The following is a 21,250-nucleotide window of genomic DNA, read 5'->3' as shown; positions in this document are numbered from 1 at the left end:
TTAATGGTAGCCATGCATTATCTGCCGATCGCCGCCTATTTAATAATATTTCATTATCTCCATTTGCGGCGAATCAAACAAGTATTGAACAGCAAGCATTTTTTTTAACATAAAGGAACGCGATGGTTGGCATCTCAGTCCAAAGGAAAATGACAGATAATTTTCAACAGGTTCATGCCATTTCAGATTTTAAGAAACCGCCTTAATGCTATTCCAGATTGGCATATGAATCTCAAATTCAGAACACATATAATGCCAGACAAGGACGACAATTAATCCTTCACAATTAACACCGACGTTGTGCACACAATATATTCACATACCGCATGTATGCATAAAATAGAAACACAATTTGACTTACTGAATTTGGAGAGCAATTTCGACTTACACAAAATCTGGATTCAAGTTCTCCTACAAGTCGAGCCATCAAATAGTCCCCACAAACAATATCTCAATCCATCAACTTGATTGTCCCAAAGTGGTTTCATTCTCCATCGCCAAAATATCGTTTGAGATTGTTGGGAAATTATTCACCACCAGGGTTGGAGAAGAAATAATATAGAAAACTAATCAAGAAGATGGATATAATCAAGAACAACAAACCGAACAATGCACAAAATAATAATCAAGAAGATGAAATGAAGAAGATGAAGAACACAACGAATATGAAGGCTCGAACGCGTAATCGCTGTCCTCAAACGATATTTGCCCCCTCTTGGTATTAATTTTGGTGCTTAAAGGGTCTCGCGGCAAACGATTTGAAGGATTGATCAAGCCTTGATGTGGAGAAACACAAAAGCACAAGCATTTCTCCACCCGAACTTCAGGAACACAGGAAGAATTCTATGAATATGAAGAAAGAAAGTTTTGATTCTTTGATTGTGGAATGTAATATGGATCTCAATGTCTTCCATATGTTTTTCATGTTTTTGTTATGTTGTTTCAATGTCTATTTATCACATATTTATAGCCATGAAACATTGGCACACGAAATGGTGCCAAAATGAAATGAAAAGCCGCCAAAATCATAACCGAAAAACTGCCCAACGGCTATATTCCTTCTTCTATGCGGTCGCATAGAAGGATCCTATGCGACCGCATAGGTTTCACAAAGGCAGGGCCGTTAGGCCCTGTAGGTGTCTATGCGGTCGCATAGAAGGATCCTATGCGACCGCATAGGTTTATATTTTGGCCTCCGTTTTTTCACTTCATTCCATCTTTATTTCATTCCACACACCGGTTCTTATTATTGTTGAACAAATATACAACATGACATTTTGCTCAATTGGTGGTCGCGTAATTTGCCACGTAGGCCGAGGCTTAATAATTAGGCATCGTAGAAAAAACTATGAATTAGTTCGTGTTTGGTACATACTCCCTTCATTTCATAAAAATATGCTTACTTTTTTTTTTTTGTATGTCCCGAATTATATATCATGAATTATATGTCATTTTTCATATTGAATAATTGATTTCTTAATTTTCTAATATATTCATTGTCTTGTTATTAATTGAAAAATATTTTTTAAAATTCATTTTAAACTATATGTTTCTTCAGTAAAATAATTTTATATATAGACTCATAGTTCTTTTATACTTTTTAATTATGCATTTTTAATTAAATCCATTTTCACAAAATTTATTCTTAAAAAATCTAAATCAAACTATTTTTTTGGTGATTCTCCAAGTCCTAAAAATAAAAGAGTAATGATATTTAGTTCCAATACAATTACAATTTAAGTCTAAGTGACGTTAATGTAATATTTAATAATAGGTGAATTTATAATCATTTAATCTACATTTACTCAAAATAAAAATATCAACATTGCAGCTGAGTCGTTAAAGTCATGCAATGAGGTTGGTGTCCTTGATTTATGACTTCAATGGCGGTCTATAATAGTACTGCCATTTCCACACTTTCCTTTTCATCTGCAATGGAGTTTTTAGGTGCATCAATTTCTTCCTCTGCTCCCAAATTCTATTCTTCACTTCGCACTCAATCAATTACCAGTGGATCAACATAAATCTCGCCCAAAACCCCTCTTAAGCTCTATCTTTTCGCAAATTTCCCTAGAAAACAGCACAAGACTTACAGCGGAAAGATTAGTGGAGTTCGTCTTCAGCATTTACGGCTGTCTACGATTCTGGTATTGGGCAATCATGATCATGCACCTGATGAACCTCCACCTTCTAATTCAAACGGGAATAAGAAGCTAATTGTTATTGCTTGTTCTACAGTTACTGTAGCGCTAGCCATTGCGAATCGCGTGCTTTATAAACTTGCCCTAGTTCCCTTGAAGGAGTACCCGTTCTTTCTAGCTCAACTAACCACTTTTGGGTATGTTCTGTGAAAAACTTTGATTTTGTTGATTTATTAGATTTTACATAATTGTGTTCACTTAGCCATTGTCTTTTCATTTTGGCTCCATTTTGGCGCCTATTTATATCTTGTACAGTCACGGCATTTGCATGAAATAAGATTCCAGAATTTTCCCTCACATTCTAATATGGTATCAGAGCAAACCCTCCCTGTGCTCACCCTTCGTTCATCCCCCTTCCTGTTCGTTATTTCTCTTTGCAATGGAGTCAGCACAATCTGATTAAACATCTGAATCACGTTCATCCACGAGCAAATCAGCCATTGATGAACCGTCAAGTCCGTATTTTCTGCATCATTCGGACAGTCCAGGCTTTTACTGGTTTCTCAGCCACTTACAGGATGTAGTCATGCCATGATGATCGCCCCTTCGGTGAAGAACAAACTGCCATTCATTGATGGATCATTGAAGAAATCGGAGGATACGAATCCTGACTTGATTATTTCGTATAACAACATGGTGATGTCGTGGATCCTCAACTCAATTTCGAAGGACATTTCAGCAAGTGTTATATATGCATCCACTGCTCACGAGATCTGGAATGACCTGAAGGAGAGATTTTAGCAGAGCAATGGGTCAAGGATCTTCCAATTGAAGAAAGATCTGATGAATTTGACTCAAGATCAAAACAATGTAAGCATTTACTTCACCAAACTGAAGACTGTATGGGAAGAGTTGAGCTATTTTCGACCAAAGGAAAGTGCACATGTGGCGGTGTAAAGAAATTGAATGAATACTATCAGATGGAGCACATCACGTCCTTCCTTATGGGGCTGGATGACACCTTCTCTCAGGCTCGTGGTTAGATCCTTCTCATGGATCCCATACCACCGATCAATAAGGTATTTGCACTGATTTCACAGGAGGAAAATCAGAAAAGGCTGAATACACAATCCAATGGGAATGATGCATATGGTGCTGTTGCATTTGCCTTAAAATCTGACAATGTAAGGGCAGTATCTAATCATAGAATTGGTGCCCATGGAAATCTCAAGAAGAAGGAGAGGCCTTATTGCACTCATTGCAAATTCCATGGACATTCGATGGACAAGTGTTACAAAATCCATGGGTATCCACCAGGATACAAGCCAAGGCCGAAGGACAATTTCCAAGGCTACTCCACCTCCAATCCAGTGAATCAGATTTCACTTAACACTCAGATGAATCAGCATTCTGGTATGGAGAGTTTTATGCAAAATCTGAATCCTGAGCAGTATCAACAGCTAATGAGTGTGCTATCCAACAATCTGACTTCAAGCTCCATTGTTACTGCAACTGATCATGATAAGCACACCACCTCATGTGCTGCCTCAGGTACATGTCATTCTATGTCAATGACTCCCATCTTTACTGATAAAAGCATTTGGATTGTTGATTCGGGGGCTACTAAACATGTTTGTTCTATTGCTGATGCGTTTTTTATCTTAAGACCAATCAATGATGCAAGTATTATTTTGCCAAACCACACACGTATATTGGTGATGTCAGGTTGAGCAATGCTTTGGTGCTGCGTGATGTCTTAACTGTTGAATCTCAGCTCATCCTGAATTTCTTTCCTGATTACTTCATTATTCAGGAAGCTTCAACCAAGAAGACGATTGGCAAGGGTGATAAACTTCAAGAGTTATACGTATTTGACACTAGAAATCTTAACTCCTTTTCACATGTTTTTGTTGGTAATGTGTCTGCACACATATGGCACAATCGTCTTGCTCATTTGTCTTTCAAACGATTAGATATCTTGAAAAATCAAGTAGCTTGTGATATGTCAAAATTGAATAAACATCTTCCATGTTATGTGTGTCCCATTGCTAAGCAAACAAGATAATCTTTTGAATCCAATAACAGACTTTCTAGCAAGCCATTTGATTTGTTGCATTGTGATACATGGCGGGCCATACCATATTCAATCACCCTCGGGATATAAATATTTTTTGACTCTAGTTGATGATTGTTCAAGATTTACTTGGATATGTTTACTACGCCAGAAATATGATGCTAAAAATGCTATATATCGATTCTTTAATATGTTCACCACTCAATTCAATGCCAAAATAAAAGGCTTTAGATTAGATAATGCATATGAGATGTCCTTTACTGATTTTTTTGCTGAAAAGGGGGTTTTACATCAATTTAGTTGTGTGGAGAGACCACAGCAAAACTCGGTTGTAGAACGAAAGCATCAACATTTGCTGAATGTGGCTCGTTCTCTGTTTTTCCAATCCAGAATTCCTGTCTCTTTTTGGTCTGAATGTGTGTTGACAGCGGCATATCTCATCAACAGAACTCCAGCCCCCATCTTATAGCATAAAACACCGTATGAGGTTCTATATGGCAGTCCAGCTACTTATTCTCATCTTCGAGTATTTGGCTGTCTAAGTTTTGCCTCCACATTAGCTGCTCACAGAGATAAATTCCAACCTCGAGCTAGGCTGTGTGTATAAATAGGCTATCCAGCTGGTGTTAAGGGATATAAACTTCTTGATGTAGTATCAAAACAAATCTTAATCTCGAGAGATGTTTTTCACGAAGAGATCTTCCCTTTTCACACCGTTGTAGAGGCTGATCAAATACTTGATCCATTCCCCGATCTAGTCCTATTTTCACTTGCAATATCTTCCCCAGTTGACAACATCAGTTCCCAGCTGCAGAGTGTTCTCAATGACGCTAATACACATACTGCTCCTGATTCTTCTGAAGCACTCCTTGAGCCCCCTTTGCCTACCCTCTCACCAGCTACAGCCACATGTCATGATCTTAGGAAATCCACAAGAATGTCCAAACCTCCCAAATACCTTCTTCACTACCATTGCAATTTGATGTCACATTGTGCTCAGCCTACTCATCTCCCACCACTTCACATTGGCTGTTTCCTTTCATATGATCATTTGTGTGATCCTCACAAAAATCTGATCCTTAACATCATACCTCACCTTGAACCTCAATATTTTCATTAGACTGTCAAGTTCCCTCATTGGCGTGATGCCATGAAGCTTGAATTGGAGGCTTTAGAAACCAATCATACCTGGCCCCTTGTACCCCTACCACTTGGGAAACACAGTGTTGGATGCCGGTGGATTTATAAGAGCAAGTTTAAATCAGATGCTTCCCTTGAAAGACACAAGGTACGCCTCGTTGCAAAAGGCTATACACAACAAAAGGGGTTGGATTACTTTAACTCTTTTTCACCAGTGGCCAAGAGTGTTACTGTTAAAGTTATTCTGGCTCTTGCAGCTCAATATAGATGGCACTTGGCTCAGCTAGACATCAATAATGCCTTATTGAATGGTGATTTGTTTGAAGAAGTATACATGGACCTTTCCTTGGGTTATGATCTCCTCAGGCCACACAATCATGGGGAGAAATTGGTTTGTAAGCTTCACAAGTCCTTGGATGGACTTAAACAAGCTTCTTGACAGTGGAACTCTAAATTCACCCATGCGCTTGTAAGACATGGTTTCCATCAGTCTAAAGTTGATTATTCTCTCTTTACTAGAGGGTTAGGAGACAGCTTTGTGGCTGCCTTGTATATGTGGATGACATCGTGTTAACAGGGCCTAACTTACAAGTTCTTGAATCAGTCAAAGCCTTTCTTACAATCCCAGTTCAAGCTTAAAGATCAGGAATGTCTGAAATATTTCCTGGGTATTGAGATTGCCTGTTCCTCTTCAGGGATTGTCATTTCCTAGAGGCAATATACCTTGCAGTTGCTTGAAGAAGCAGGATACTTGGACTGCAAGCCAGCGAACGGCAAGCCTTAGCATCCATGATGGTGATCTCCTTCCAAATGCTTCCCATTATAGAAGACTAATTGGTAAGCTTATTTACCTGACCTTATCTAGGCCTGATATTGCATTTGCGGTACATAAATTGAGTCAATTTATGTCCAAACTAAGGCTGCCGCATCTCAAAGTTGTCTGCCATCTCCTGCGGTGCTTGAAAGGTAGTCCTGGACCAGGTCTTCTCTTTCCATCTCAAAAATCTCGTGGCTCATCCTTCAACATTTGAACCTTCTCTGATGTTGATTGGGGGTCGTGTGTTGACACTTGTAAATCAACTATTGGTTTTTGTATCTTTGTTGGAGACTCTATGGTCTCTTGGAAATCTAAGAGGCAGCCAACCATTTCTCGATCTTCAGCTGAAGCGGAATACAGGGCTCTGGCATCCACTATCAGTGAGCTTCTTTGGATTACACAGCTTTTAAAAGATCTCCATGCCCCGGTCGCAACTCCTGTAATTCTTTATTGTGATAATCATATTGCCATCCAAATTGCAACCAATCCCATTTTTTACGAGCGTACCACACGCATTGAAACTGACTCTCTTTTTGTTCGTGACAAAGTCTCAGCTGGGGTGGTCAAACTTCTCCCTAATAGATCCAAACATCAACTTGTAGACATATTCACCAGGCTCGGCATAAGTACCTATATAGGACTTTGAGAGTAGGATATCACTACATTGGAAGTATGAGGTGCCACACACAGAAGTGTAGGGTAGTACAGTCAGCCTGAGCCCGTGACTTATTCCCCACAAATCCACTAAAAGTAATGGACTTTCAATGATTGTCTCCTATGATGATCACTTTCCATAACAGTTGCATTCCAAGTCAAATGAACAAGGCCTTGTATTCTTTTGTGGTTTACTACTAGAACTAAACCATGTTCTTTTTTTCTTTATATAATCAAGTATGCACACTGTCTTAGTAGCTAGTCTTACAAGATTTCTTTTAAGACACAGGGACTTCTAATAAGGATTATTAATGGAATCTTACGAATGGTGTTTTTTTATGATACCCAGGTACTTAGCCATATATTTTTCTGTGCTCCATATGAGATACTGTTCTGTCATCGCAACTGATGAGATGCTGGCCCTCCCCAAATCACCATTTATAATCATTGGGTTTTCAGAAGCTCTTGGAGTTGTTTCTGGGATGTATTCAGGAGGTATCATCTATTATACTTTCAGGCATTCGAACCTGACCAATATAATTAAAATGAGATTGCAAAGCTAAATCAGAAATCATGTCCATTTGTAGGATATAAGGTGTTGTTCAGTATGTTTCCTTGTTTAGATACTGTACGATTTACTCGTTTTTATCTCTACTTTCATATGCAAGGCAAAAACTATCCTTCATCAGTGGGACGAGATGTAATTCGTTGTTTACTTTGCCTTTTAGTTTATATTATACACTCCGCTCCTTGTTATTCTATCTCGTTCTAGTGTTATGGTATTCTTCAAATCAAATAGATGGCACGGCACGTGTGCTGCTACATTTGGAATAGAATGAAGTGAAAGAATAGTCAATTATGTAAAAAAGAAGAAGAATTTGTTTGACTGCTGTGTCTTCTACAGCTATGCTTCCTGGACCAACTATACCCATATTAGGTCAGGTAATGCTTATTTTGCAAAATGTTTAAAACTTTAAATCTGTGATAACATGGCACAATGTTGGAAAAGATGAAATCTCATTCATTGAATAAGTTTTTATTTTTACTATTTTTTGTTTATTGTACTACACTTATATACTGACTTGACATAAGCATTTCAGTGGTGCAAATATATAGCATACTTGTGAAGCATGTTAACTTGGAGTTTTCTCTTTTTGAGTTGCCTTGAGATAAAACTTTCTGCTACACAATTCCTCATTAAGTCTCTATCCTTTTCATCAGGGGTGTTTGTTGAGCATTGAATTCAATGAAATTGTTTTCTGACCTCAAATAGGAGGCCATAATTGACATTCCAACTAAATAGTACCTGTTGACAATTCATTGAGGTCCATCCAAGTCAATGAGAGATTTCACAACTGTCACAGATTCATTATCAGTTACTGAGTTCAGGAAAGTTTCTGTATTAGCAATCCAAAGGATAAATATTTCCCATATTTCTAGTAGTGTTCAAATTAAATGTCCTGTTTAGATTATTATAGGAAAATGGGCTTTAAGCTGGCATACTTCCATTAACTCTCTATCTGTGTGCTTTATATAATCTGCTAGGGTTGACAGTTTATACCTTCTTAAAGTGATATTCTCCTGTCAGGTATCCGTACATTTTATAGCACACTGTTTTCTTTTATTTCGAATTTTGTTTAGAAATAGAAGAAATAGTGAATTAATTACAGTCCGGTCCCGGTAGTTTATCTTAACTACTCCTACAGTTATTGATTGACCAAATTCATTTGTTGCTGTAAAGACGCTTTTGAAGAACAATGTGAGGCTTGTCTCGTGGATTTCCTTGAGAACTTTATCTGATACTTAATTTAGTGTTTTTAGAATCAAACTTTTACCTAGTTATGGTTTATGAAACAAAGCAAATAATGAATCATAGTTTCCTCAAGGTTGCTTTGTTTGGATTGTTACTGCAGACATTTTTGGTATGGCAGCTGGTTTTTTGTATTCTCCTCTTGGGGAGAAGCTAGTCTATGAACAGACTTGCTGGATGCTTTCTAGTAGCTTCTGGCGTGGTATTGGCAGTTGCAAGGTCCTTCTTCTCTTCAAAAGATAAAAAATTGATGCTTTCCATAAAATTATAATAAATTGACTCCATTTGGCATGCCGCAAAATTATCACTAATGGCTCATCTAATGTGAGTGAGATGCCACAAGCCCTTTATGTGTATTCTACTACTTCTCAATTTGTTGAAGAAAAATACAGACTCAATGAATTGTGCAATTTTTCGTATAACTATCTGGCTTAATTCATCAACCCGAATGCTGAATACACACACACACACACAGATATATACATACACACAACTTTCTTACTAGAATGTCTCACCGAATCACATCTAGAGATATTGATAATACACATAACTAATTTATTGAGCAGCACCTCTTAAACCACCTAAAAAGGCATATTTATTATTTGATCCATATCCTGACATAAGAAGTCCAGCAGAAGCAAGACTTAAAACAACGATTGATAAAAACCAATTTAAGATTTGCTAGAATAAGGTGATAATCAAAAGGAATTATGGAATAATATAGTAAAATGGATATGACTGTTATGGATGGTCAAATATTGAATAAACGAGTATCCTCTCTAGATGGAAAACGATTCTTCTTGAAAAATAGTTTTGTGCCATCTGTAAGGGCTTGAAGAATTCCTAAGGGGTCGGCGTATTTATGTCCAATACGTTGTTTTATGCCTGCAAATATTTCTCTTTCTAACCAAACAATTACTAGTAATCTTCTGTTAATCTGCAATTACATTTCCATTTTTCTTATGGATAACTAGAATGAAAGCTTTGGCAATGGAATGTAATTCCTCAAGAAAATGGGTACCCAATGCTTGCTCCTTGTTTGATGCTTACACATTTTGGTATCTGAACACTAAAATTTTTTGTTTGTTTGCTACAGTGGGTCAGATAGTGATCAAATGCTATCTGGAGTTGGGATTTTCTGGCCGGCAATGATGATAGCTTCAAGTGCCTTTCAAGCAGTTGCATCTATTGTCAAGGTACTCTATCAATTGTTGACAGAGTGCTAAAATATTCCTAATAGCAAAATAATATATGAATTCTGTGAACATGTGTAGGAATCTGTTTTACTTGATGCTACACCCCGCCTGAAGGTGAGTGGTAAAATTATATTTTGTCTCTCATTATCTTTTTGAGCTTGCTTATTCACTTCATTTGTTCCATCACGTTCTTGTAAATTTTGCAATTCTTGCAGGGAAAATTGCTGGACATCTTTGTTGTGAATTCCTTTGGATCCAGGTTTCAGGTAATGATCAATTACCTCACAAGAATATTTTTATTTGGCCATGCATGTAAACACATAACTTCGCTGGTGTCTGGCAATATAACAGCGAAGTAACTAGAGTAAATATCATGATCAATTACCGCACAAGAATATTTTTATTTTGCAATGATGGTTTTGGCTGGACTGAATACACGATCTGCTTTAAATGAATTCTTTTTTAGAATAAATGTTATGATAGTTCATCATAGTTGATGCAGCTTGTAGCGAGAAAAACACGGAGAGATCCAAAAACTAGTTGATTATGCAGAAACCCGAGAATTAGGTGATAAAGAATAGTTGATTTTCTAAGAATATCCAATACTGGACAATGTTTAAGTAAGCTCTCACTTTTTTTATTCAATATCAACCAAATAACAGTTAAGGGAGCCGCTATTTTCATCCACCATTCTTATATATCAATCCACTTTTAAAAATTTCTCTATTACATTTTAACGTTATGTAAACTTACTTAAATAGACAGGAATAGAACCAAATAAAATCTATCACTTTTTATTCATCCACTAATATTTTTCCTCATTAAATGCTTTTGAACCTTTTATATTCTTTTAGATTTAGACATTATGTTAACTAAAACCCTAATATTTATAAAATATCTTCAACTAAAGTCAAAACGAACAATGAAAGAAACAATATTAGAACAATACAGACATAGTAATATATGAAGAAGACTTTGAAAAAGTAAGGACTATCTTTTATTTTTGAATTTATGTCAATGGCTGTATTGGACACTATGCTTTAATGTTAGATACATCAACACATCTTTGAAGCCATAGTAAAATTGTGATCAATGCATAATGTTTTCTAAATGCTAAATATTTTTTTGATACTTCTCTTATTTTCAAGGAAAAAGTACACAGTAGAAAGTACGTGTCTTGAAATTTCATGGGTCAAACAAGATGAGTGAGCCAATCATCAATAAAAAATGACTTTGTTTCATATCAACAATTTTTGAATTACGAAATTTAAGTCCTAATTAAGTGGGTCACTAAATTTCATTTATTTTTAATTAACTCATTGCATCCAACTTTTGAACTTCATATTAATGAATACAAATATTAGCATGACTTTAATAGACTGATATAACTTAATTCATTAATTGTGAATGCTTGATTATGGATTTGAACGAAAATACTTGATCAAAACAAAATTATAGAAACGAAATTGAAGTCCAATCATTTGCTTAAAAATTAGTAATAAGTTGAATGAATGAATATATAATGTTTAAATGAATGAATTCTATAAGAGTAATGTTGGAATGTGATGTGGATCAATATAGTACTTTTTTAAAATTTAAAATTTTAATAAGGATGGTGGTTGAAAATAACAGCTTCTCGTGTAATGCCGTTGTCCTATGTTATGTATGAGGTGATTGATCTCTATGGTTCTTCTCTCTGGAGACTAATTATGAGACAGAAAGGTCTTTGAGAGGAAATTCTACTCTGAAAATACGTCACAATCACCCCTAATTCTAGCTTCGTCTAGAAAATGAGACATCCTAACTTAATCTTCTAAATCAATAAAAACTCTAGAAAACTTATCTAAACGAATTAAAGTCCAATAAAATAAAACCCCTAAATTAACATTGAACCTAAAATATCTTTAACAATAAATAAATAACTTAAATTGATCAAGTAAATAATTTCCAATTAAAACGTGCTGGTTTGACTGTTGATTGAATTGGATCAAAGTATCTGATTGCATTAGAGTCTAGTGGAACTGGATGGAAGATTCTTTTTCGAAGGATTCTATATTTTTTTTAAGCCTTTAATTGTAAGCAGCCTTAACTTGGAGAAACAAATTAAAATGTAAAGCATGAAATAATATTTCCCTAATTAGAAAAAACCCAGAATGACCCCTGTTGTCATCTCAAAAAGAGCTTTTTATGAAAAACATAGCACTGCATCGATCCTAAGAGGTGAGGACTCTGACCTTAAAACTATATGAAAGAAGGTAGATCTTGTAAGTACTGCTTCGTGATGCTTGATGCACCCAAACCCGAAGCCTGTCTAGAACAATTTTTTGGTGGGTTTATTTGAGTACTAAGATACTCTAAATTCGATTTATAATAAATGGTAAATAGTTTTATGTCAATTATTAAATTGTTCTATTGACTCGTATACATTGAACCATACTTCTGATTTCAATAATTGACGTGCCTTTCCCCTTGCAGGCTCTTTTTGTGCTCCTCTTTCTTCCATTATTGTCAAATTTGAAAGGCATACCATTAACTGAACTCCCCTCATACTTGAAAAGTGGCGCCGCTTGCTTCTTCAATGTTGGAACCAACACCACAGGTAAAACCTTGTAATCAACCTTTTTCTGACCATCAATGCCTATGTTCTTGTCAGTTGAACTCTGAACAGGAAGAGCTTCTGCAAGCCTACTCTATGCTTTGCGAAAAATTGTTAACCTTGCAATTTTTTTTTATCGTGTTCATTTTATAGTTAGGTAGTTTTTGCACTTAGAGGTTTCATAAAATGATTAATTACTTACATTATGCAGTGAGTTTGGAGTTGATGGGAGAAATTGGAATGCAGCAGAAATTATGATAAATATGTTGAGACTGAGAAATTGACACATAAATGCTTGCTTCCTTAAATTTATGACGGTGAGAAGTTGTTAAAGACCAAAACTGGAAGACCCTTGACAGTTTGCTTATAGAAGTAGAGATAGAAACTACTACCGAACACATTGGCATCAATTGCTGCATTGAAGTTTAACATGTACTTCAGAGTAATGAACAATGTTGCTAAATTGCAACTGTTTCTGTACCTTTTTCAAGTGACAAAAATGATCTCATCATTTTTATTTCGGATTTTACCTTGATATTCTATTAGATAAAATATAGAGACTTGTATTTGAAAAGGCTGTATATCAGCTCTTTCGTTTTTATCATCAGTGCCCTTCCATTTTGGTAACTAATCACTTTGTTCGGTTTTTTCAGGCTGTGATGGAGCCCCAATTCTATCCCTCCTTTACATAATTGTCAATATAGTTTTCAACATATCCGTACTCAATCTTTTAAAATATTCATCTGCTATCGTTTCTTCTCTTGCTGTGATGTCATCAGGTACTCTTCATCATTGGACATTTGTTTAGAGAGAGAGAGATGTACCTTATCATGAAGCCCTTCTAACAACGATTACATTCTCTTGTAGTGCCTATTTCGATTTATATCCTTTCCCTTCCATTGTCATATCTCCCGGAAGGTGCAATCTTGAGCCCCTATTTTGTCTTGGGCAGTGTGATTCTCATGGTTGGGCTCGTCCTTTACAACATATCGTGGCCTCTCAAGCAAGACTAAGATTTTGTAACAAGGACTTCCAGTACTTGAGGTCAATTGGACTCTGCAGTTCATTCTTTATTCTGTCTACGTGCTTTCTTGCGTGGTCTAATGGGTATTTTTGTGATGGGATTATTTGATCGCTGATACCTAACGCATTTTGAAGTTCAATAATGAGACCACAATTTTGTGTATTGCACTATGATTCCCTTACTACAGACTGAATCAATTAACGAATTTTCCCCTGAAGATATCCACTCTTTGAGTTTATAGCTATACTGTTTATTCAGTTTGTATGGTTTATATCATATTCACTATCCAAACTCATTACACCCTATGTGATCTATATAATATTGTAATAAATTTAGCCCTTGTTTGAACCCCATTTTGGTAAGAAAATATATTTTGGAATATTTAGTTTTTGAAGAATGTGGTTAAAAAAGGAAGGTTTACAGTTTACGTGTAAAATTATTTTATGGTAGAATGTGATTGAAAATGAGTTTTGAAAAATGAGGACCAAACATAGGCTTCTCGTTATTGGACTTTGCTTTTGGGTTCGCTTCTCTCATGTGTTCGAGTGGCTACGCTCCTGCAAGTCTTTATCAACCTTGGGCGTATCCAAAAAATTCAGTTTTAGGAAAATAATTTTATTTGGTTATCAAAAAACATAGCATAGGCACATGTTTTGAAACACTAGTTAAAGGCAAAATATAAATTAACTGCATGTTTGGCAAATCTTCAATTACTAAATTGGTCAAACATTAGGAATTACAACTATCCACTTATTAGGAATTACAAGCATCCACTTATGCACACGTTCTATAAACTTGCGACTTAAATTATAATTTAATCACACAAACAAACACAAGACCATCATAAAGTACAGTTGAAATTTGTTCAATTTTTGCTATCCAATTTATTGTCCACCCAATTAATTATTGACACGTTATTTTTTCAAATTTATCCTCATTAATTGCACTATTAATTCATCAAATTGATGACATCATAATTTGAAATGATGTGCCGCTAATTAATTGAGTGGACAACAAGTTGAGCAGTGAATCTCAACGAGCATTAAGTTGGTATGCTAATGGAGAAATAATCGAGGTTGGCAAAATAATTGGAGGTGTCCTAAATTATCGATGGACTTGCTATCAAAATTCATTGTCTTATTTTAAAACACACTTTTTACTTAAAACTATTTCCTACTTTTTAATCACATTCTCTGAAAAATTACTATTGAAAACATTATTTTTCATAATAATGGTCATCAAACAGGGGGCTAAACATTCTCAGGCCACGTAAGCCAATGTTTGCATCAACTAAGTTGAAAAAAGAGGGCAATATCAATCCCTTCTGAATTCAAGTCTCTGGAAGGGGTGGGAAAGCCTTCATTTCAATGCCAAAAAAAGCACGTCTCAAGTCTTCAGTGAATAGACATGGAAACCATGGCGTCCTCTAGTTTTTATAGTAATTTGTATTAGCCTGACCTGAGCTTGACCGTGTCACTCAATGCTTCCTCTGCAAATAGACATAAATTACTTTTAAGTGACTGCTTTCTCAACAGAGAGACATAATTATTAATATTTTCTGCAGGACACCATATAATAAAAAGGATTAATAGATACAATGAAGAGCGCAAATACGATAAGGAGCTTCATTCCTCAACTCAAGGTTAGACTTTCTCACATAAATTACAAAATGAATTAAATTTGTCGAAGCCATAAGTTCCTTGACTCGTGATTAACAAGTCCTGCCCCTTGTACCATTAAGAAATACCATCGTACTTTTATCGTGCTCTTACAAAGAAATGGCCAATCACCACGAGCAGTGTTGTTGGACAGATAGGACTACATTTTTAACAAGTGACAAATTCACTTTCATTTTCCAATCCCTAAAATTATACCAACTCAAAAAACAGAGTATGCCTCCCTAACATTAAAGGGCCAGCCCCATTAGAACTTCTGACTAGCCAGCAGCAAAACTCAACTATTTCAGATTTACATATTATGGAAACCATACACATCACCCATGAAAATTTCTGTTGCTAATTCTTAATAATCTTAGACCATCACATGTTTGATCCCTAACCCAAAAATATATATCAAGTACATATGTAGGATTGTTAGCCAAACAAGAAAGCGTGAATCCCAGTCCTGAGTTATCTCACAGAATAATATGATACAGTGCACGAGAGTCGAGAGATTACTGAATCCTAGGATTTACGGTTGCCATATTGGCCCAGCTGCTTATGGCTCTAGTATGGTGGATCTTGGCTCTAAATCCCAATATCAACAAGGCTATAACTAGAAAGATTAAACTTCAAGGTAGATAAGACGTGTCCCACAATCAAGCTGGGAAATTAAATGACTTCAGTAGTATGTTGCGTGCAAAATCCCTTCACCTGAGATATTTTTATTGAATTCCAAGACATGCAAATTTGGAAACAGATGTACGTTGCCTGTTTGGCTATGCTTAAAAGTTAGTTAAAGAAACTTTTTTAGCCAAACATGTTTTGTCCTTTCTAAAAAGTTACGTTTTCTGATATTTTTAGAGGGAACTTACTTTTTTACAAGTGCAAGTTTTTAATAACTTTCCAAAAAAAGTACTTTTAACTTTTTTATTTCTTAGTGAAGCATGCTGTTAGTTCGCTACAAAGGGAAGCTACAGTTGAAGATAACACAGTACAGGCTTTGAAAAAAACTTTAAATAACTACATAGTTAGAATGTATTAATTTTAGTACATACCTTGCGTTTCTTCAATTTTCTATCTCCACTGCTGCCAACATCGAAGGTGGTCGATTCCTTGTTAAAGTTGTCACCTAATGGTAAACTTTTAATCTCATCATAGAAACTTTCTGTCAGGCCAAGTAACCTGAAATAATGTGTGAAGAGCAGCCATAAGTCAGCTAGCAGGTAGCACAAATGAAAAATAAATATAGCATATTACAAAATAACTCATTCAATATATTTCTTCATGGACAATAAAAAAATAAAATGGCCTATAATGCGCCATTGAGCTTACCCATTTCTAGACTTCTTCAAATGTTTCATTGTCTTTTTCTCTGATTTTGTAAGAGGAGCACGTGTGAAATGTTCCTCCTCTTGTCGAGCACGTTCTTCCATCTTTTCCATATACTTTGTCAGTTCTCTACTTTCAGGTCCTACAGACTCTGTTATCTGTATTTTTTCCATGATCAAGCAAATAATCAGAATTAAGAGATGATCATTTAATACTGTATATCTGACAAATTGCTAAATCTACGAACCTCTTCAGGTCTGCCTTCCAGATCATTCATCAATTCTCTTACATAAGCACTCTGCTTCGCTTGTCGCATATTTTCTCTCTCTTTTCTCAAAGCATTTCTCTCCTCTCTTGACATCTTATCTTCCTCCATAGCAGCAGGGGCCAATTTTGGTGGCCGATACACACCATCACCATCCTGTAAACATGACATTTGAGGAAAAAAATAAAAATTTGCAGTTGATAAAAACTTTCATCAAGTCTTTTTGCATACAGTGAAGGAACAAACTCGAGCAGATAATATGCAAGCAACATTTAAAATTGGAACTTATTATTTCACTCTGATCACAAAATAACTAATCACTATAATCAGTTTCCTTTCCAGCATTGTATTATAACCCCAAAAAAAATCTTTTGCTGTATAACAGACTTGCCTCCGAAGTAGTATTAATTTTGTTAACGAGCAAGTCTGGATTTGGACGATATTTCAATAAGTCCTCAGTCTTCTGATTTGTATCAGCTTCTTTCTCAGTCGAACCTGATTTTTTCTCTGGGTTTGTTGTAACTTTCATTAGCTTTTGAATTTGGTACTGAAGTTTTTTGTCAATAGGGCGAATCTGCATGGGACCAGGTGACAAAAGAATTTTGTTAATAGGGTGAATATGCAACACTAGGTAATGAAAAAAATGAACATCCACCAAAAAATATGGGAAGCAACAATTCTTATCCATCTTCTACTTATTTTTCACTGAGTAAGAAATTGCTATAAGGGAAAGACTGCGCACATGCAGGCAAACTTGGTTACACCAGCCAGGTGTTTCGTTCAGTAATTTTCTTTCCTCTTGTTGAGCTTGGGGGTGCGGGTGTGTGGAGTAATTGTCTGTTTGTCCTATTTCAGGGTGGGGGCAGGGGAGAGGCGGAGGTTGCACAGGGATATACCTTCTCTAAGTATAATCTTATCTCAACAAGGCTCTGTACTACAGGATGTCCTTGAATTGATAACCCTTTTGCCTTGCGAAGTAAATAGTAGACAAGGGACTGACAGTAATTCAGCAGCAGTAGATGTTTGGCTTCAAGATAACTTATTCCATCTGAGGTGTGGAAATTTTCTGCTTTCACCTGCAGACAGAAGACGGAAGATTAAATCCTTGTCACTTGTTGCTTTTAAAATTTAATAAGTACGAATGAGGTCACGATTTCAACCTGAAAGTTTTATTAAAATTAACATTGTGCAATGACACTTAAAGAAGTCGATGATTAAGTAATAAAATGTCAATATTCATGGATTATAGGACTTCAAATCATAAGTTACACGGTCAACTCGATTCAGAATGAAATAAAGAAGAAGGCATCGCCTCCTATATTTCACAGCTGAAAATAAATATTTTTCTTGATGTTTTCTCAAGCCAATTGCAACTATAAGGAGAGGAATAACTCATTTTATTATGCCACTCTTCTACCTAGAAATTAAGCAGTTAACTCCAAGTTTTAGAGCAAATTGAGCAAAATACAAACAGAATGGAAAAGGATTAGAAACTTCCAACCTAGAGGGAAGGGAGAATCGTTTCCTCATAAGTCCATTGAAAAGCCCTCTTTTATACAAAATACAGAATGTAAATATCCTCTAGCTCTTCTCCTCCCCACTCTCCCGCAGGTCCCACTGAAGAAAAGGTAAAGATCCAGGGGGTCCAAGACTAATGAAGAGTGTGACAAAAGGTGACAGCCCTTCCATTGGTCAAAGTGAAATAGAGTGCTAACTTGTGGCGAGCATCTCAAGAATGATTGTTCAATGATGTGAGTTTCAGTCAATCTAATTTCTATATATTCCAAAGCCCAAGCTATCAGTAATTTAGCATCCAGCAAAACGAGCAATACAAACGGCAGGGGAGATAAAAAAGCAGTCTGATCAACAGACAAACAAAAAAAAAAAAAAATGCACATAGCAGCTTTACCATTGCAGTCTGATCCCATATTTTACTGTTGCGAATTTATAAATTCTCACCTTGATTCTAGCACTATTTCCATTCACTAGATCAAGTATGAACTAATTAAATCCATTTTAAAGATAAATGTTCCAAAGCTGAGCTTTATCCAAGAGCATGTTGAGAAAATAGCTTGCATTTTTTACACACAGAAAATTTCATTGGCCTTACGAATAGGTTCTACAGAACATAATACCTTAGCTGTCAAAGCCTGAACTTTAATCCTCACAGTATCCAAGCCTTCCTTCATTTCTTTTAACACAGCAACCAATTGCGGAGATTCTCTGAACAAAAAATATAATTCATGTAAAAAAAAGGAGAAAAAGAATCTGAATTTAACGAATCTAAGACGAATAATAGATATCAGTTTACTTGTTTATCCTTTCACTCTGGACCGATGATTTAGTTGCCTCCATGTCCATGTCTTCCAACTTCTATAAGCTAATCTGGAGAATTTAAGCCCTACATACGATTTAGTTACTATGCGATTTGGCACGTGTTTATAGATCAATATGTTAATAAGTAGATAGAAACTAATGGTACTCATGGGTCGCACGAAATATGTGGGAAAAATGTGATTTGACTTTTAGAAAGTGTTTATAAACATGTTCCCTGGAATCAAGAATCTAAAGAGACTAGAAAGTGTTGTTAAAATTGCAACACGGTATCCAATAAGTTTGAAAAGATTTGGAACCAACAAATTGCACTTGTACAACCCACTATCAAAAAAGAACTAAGAGCATCTCCAAGAAACTTTAAATATATACTTTCTATTTTAGAGAGTCAATGCTTAAAAATGAGCTCCAATAGACTCCATTTTAACTTTTTAAATTAGAGAGTGTGTTTGACTCTCCAAATTTAAAGAGCCAAACCCACTCTCCATTCTTAATGTACAATAATCGCATTTAATACATTATAAATTTCAATACTCTACAATTTAATTTTTTCAAATTATATTTGAATTAATTGGTCATTAGTATATAAAAAAATTATATTCAAATAAAATATGTGGAGAAATTATTAAATGTTCATTGGAAAAAACAAAATAAAGAATCAAAATAGAAAGCTGGTTTGAGTGTACAAAAAAAAATTACTCCCTAAATTTATAAATGCTTCCTATTATGCATAAGATAAGATGCTCTTTATAAATAGAGAGTTTTTGGAGATGCTGTAAGAAGTTAGATGGAGATAGAAGCTAAAGAATATAACTGCGAATGGCATTTATAATATACAGTGTATGCGGCTTGAATTTTGAAAAATCAAAATGATGAACTGAAAACTGAAATTGACACAACCTATAATAAGAAGATTGAAAGGCTGCAAAATTTCTGATACGCCTACGCGCTCAATAACATACAAATTATACAATTAAGTATATTTTTCTTCGTTTAAGCTCTAAACTAGCAAGAAGAATGAATTAGTACCTAATTGGTATTTCAAAACAATCAGCAACTGCAAGTCTGCAATAATGAAGTTTGCTTTCAAGCCTGAAAAACGAACTGGAACAAAATTATGTAAAGAATTTAATAATGATAATAACAATAATTCTTGAGAATAAAAACAAAATTCGTGAAAAAAATGCTACTTTTTTACCAGATTGAGTGTAAACAATATGGAACAACAAATAAGCTAAGGCGGATTTGGGGATAAATTAAGTCTGGTGTTTGACACAGCCACACAGGATAGAGGCTGAGTAATTATCTTCGTTAGGTTTTTACAGTAGTTTGAAAAAGGGAAATTCACAGTTGGATCCCTAAACATTGACTCCAGGTAGCATTTGGGTCCCCATTTATAAGTTTTTGACAACTGAGTCCCCAACACAGAAAAAGGGTGCATTTTGATCCTTGATTTTACTTTCTCAAGTTGATTTTACAACCGACCCAGATTAATGAACCCAACGATAAAACTCATTTTGACAAAGAAATTGGTTCTTCGACTGTCTTGTGGGCCCCATAGACCACATACGCATATCGATTTCGAACACCTACATCCTGGACCTGTCTCGATTGAAGACTCCACTTGAGTTTGAAAACTCTTATCAAGCTCGAGCCTTCATGTTAAAGCTCAAGCATCTTGGATGATCTCGAAGGAATCTCATACCAAGCTCCAGTAATTGTATGCAATCTTCTCTTTTAGAAGAACGTCTGACGAAGCTCAACTCTATAGTGTCTTAAGGGCGATCTCATGTGGATTTTTCATTTAGGATCAAATCTACCACATTTCACAGCTACCAAATTCATGACAAGTGTTCCTCTTTCATTCACTTATCGACGAGCCTATCACGTTCCGCCTCATGTCCTTCCGAAAACTCTCAAATCTTACGAAAAGTGTCCCATCAACATTCGTGGATCTTTCATCATGCATCCAAGGTATTTGCCTAGAGTGGTGCTACATCTACAAAGGAGGATGACAAAGTAGGTTGACAAGTATGAGTTGGCAACATCTTTATTACTCATTTCAAAAACAGTTTTTGAATTCAAAATAGATTAACGGTCTAGATCTTGCCAACATTGATTTTGTCAACAAAATTTGTTAACATACTTTGTATAAGTAGATTAATTGATTTGGCTATATAACCCCCCCCCCCCCCCCCCCCCCCCTAAC

General features: G+C 35.6%; 2 protein-coding genes across 12 annotated transcripts in view; one reads left to right on the top strand and one right to left on the bottom strand.

Annotated features, from left to right (window-relative positions):
- The first annotated feature begins 1,832 nt into the window (after positions 1-1,832).
- Positions 1,833-13,694, top strand: LOC111386890 (protein CLT2, chloroplastic-like). 7 transcript variants are annotated; one of them, XM_023011386.1, is made up of 10 exons: positions 1,838-2,338; positions 2,457-3,692; positions 7,176-7,321; positions 8,740-8,855; positions 9,733-9,832; positions 9,911-9,946; positions 10,048-10,098; positions 12,308-12,431; positions 13,082-13,207; positions 13,296-13,694. In XM_023011386.1, the coding sequence occupies exons 4-10, from the start codon at positions 8,797-8,799 to the stop codon at positions 13,439-13,441; spliced, it is 642 nt and encodes a 213-aa protein (XP_022867154.1). In that variant the 5' UTR covers positions 1,838-2,338; positions 2,457-3,692; positions 7,176-7,321; positions 8,740-8,796; the 3' UTR covers positions 13,442-13,694. The 7 variants fall into 7 exon arrangements, with proteins under 7 accessions (XP_022867150.1, XP_022867156.1, XP_022867155.1 ...); XM_023011385.1 differs by having other exon boundaries at positions 2,457-7,763; XM_023011384.1 differs by having other exon boundaries at positions 2,457-7,768.
- Positions 13,695-14,626: 932 nt separating this feature from the next.
- Positions 14,627-21,250, bottom strand: part of LOC111386880 (neuroguidin) — a 6,863-nt gene continuing 239 nt past the window's right edge. The window contains exons 1-10 of one of the 5 annotated variants that reach the window (XM_023011371.1): positions 20,240-20,593; positions 20,071-20,145; positions 19,019-19,108; positions 18,843-18,930; positions 17,604-17,783; positions 17,099-17,281; positions 16,690-16,863; positions 16,446-16,600; positions 16,169-16,295; positions 14,627-14,941 (exon numbers count right to left, since the gene is read on the bottom strand). In XM_023011371.1, coding sequence (XP_022867139.1) covers positions 14,930-14,941; positions 16,169-16,295; positions 16,446-16,600; positions 16,690-16,863; positions 17,099-17,281; positions 17,604-17,783; positions 18,843-18,930; positions 19,019-19,068 — 969 coding nt within the window. In that variant the 5' untranslated portion in view covers positions 19,069-19,108; positions 20,071-20,145; positions 20,240-20,593 and the 3' untranslated portion in view covers positions 14,627-14,929. Of the gene's footprint in view, positions 14,942-16,168; positions 16,296-16,445; positions 16,601-16,689; positions 16,864-17,098; positions 17,282-17,603; positions 17,784-18,842; positions 18,931-19,018; positions 19,109-20,070; positions 20,146-20,239; positions 20,594-21,250 lie in introns of those variants that run through there. The other 4 variants (XM_023011367.1, XM_023011368.1, XM_023011370.1 and 1 more) reach the window with 4 other exon arrangements.

Source organism: Olea europaea, unplaced genomic scaffold (assembly GCF_002742605.1).
Source record: "Olea europaea var. sylvestris unplaced genomic scaffold, O_europaea_v1 scaffold376, whole genome shotgun sequence".
Lineage (NCBI taxonomy): Eukaryota > Viridiplantae > Streptophyta > Magnoliopsida > Lamiales > Oleaceae > Olea > Olea europaea.
Note: the sequence above shows the minus strand (reverse complement) of the source record. Positions and strands in the feature narration are given on the sequence as shown.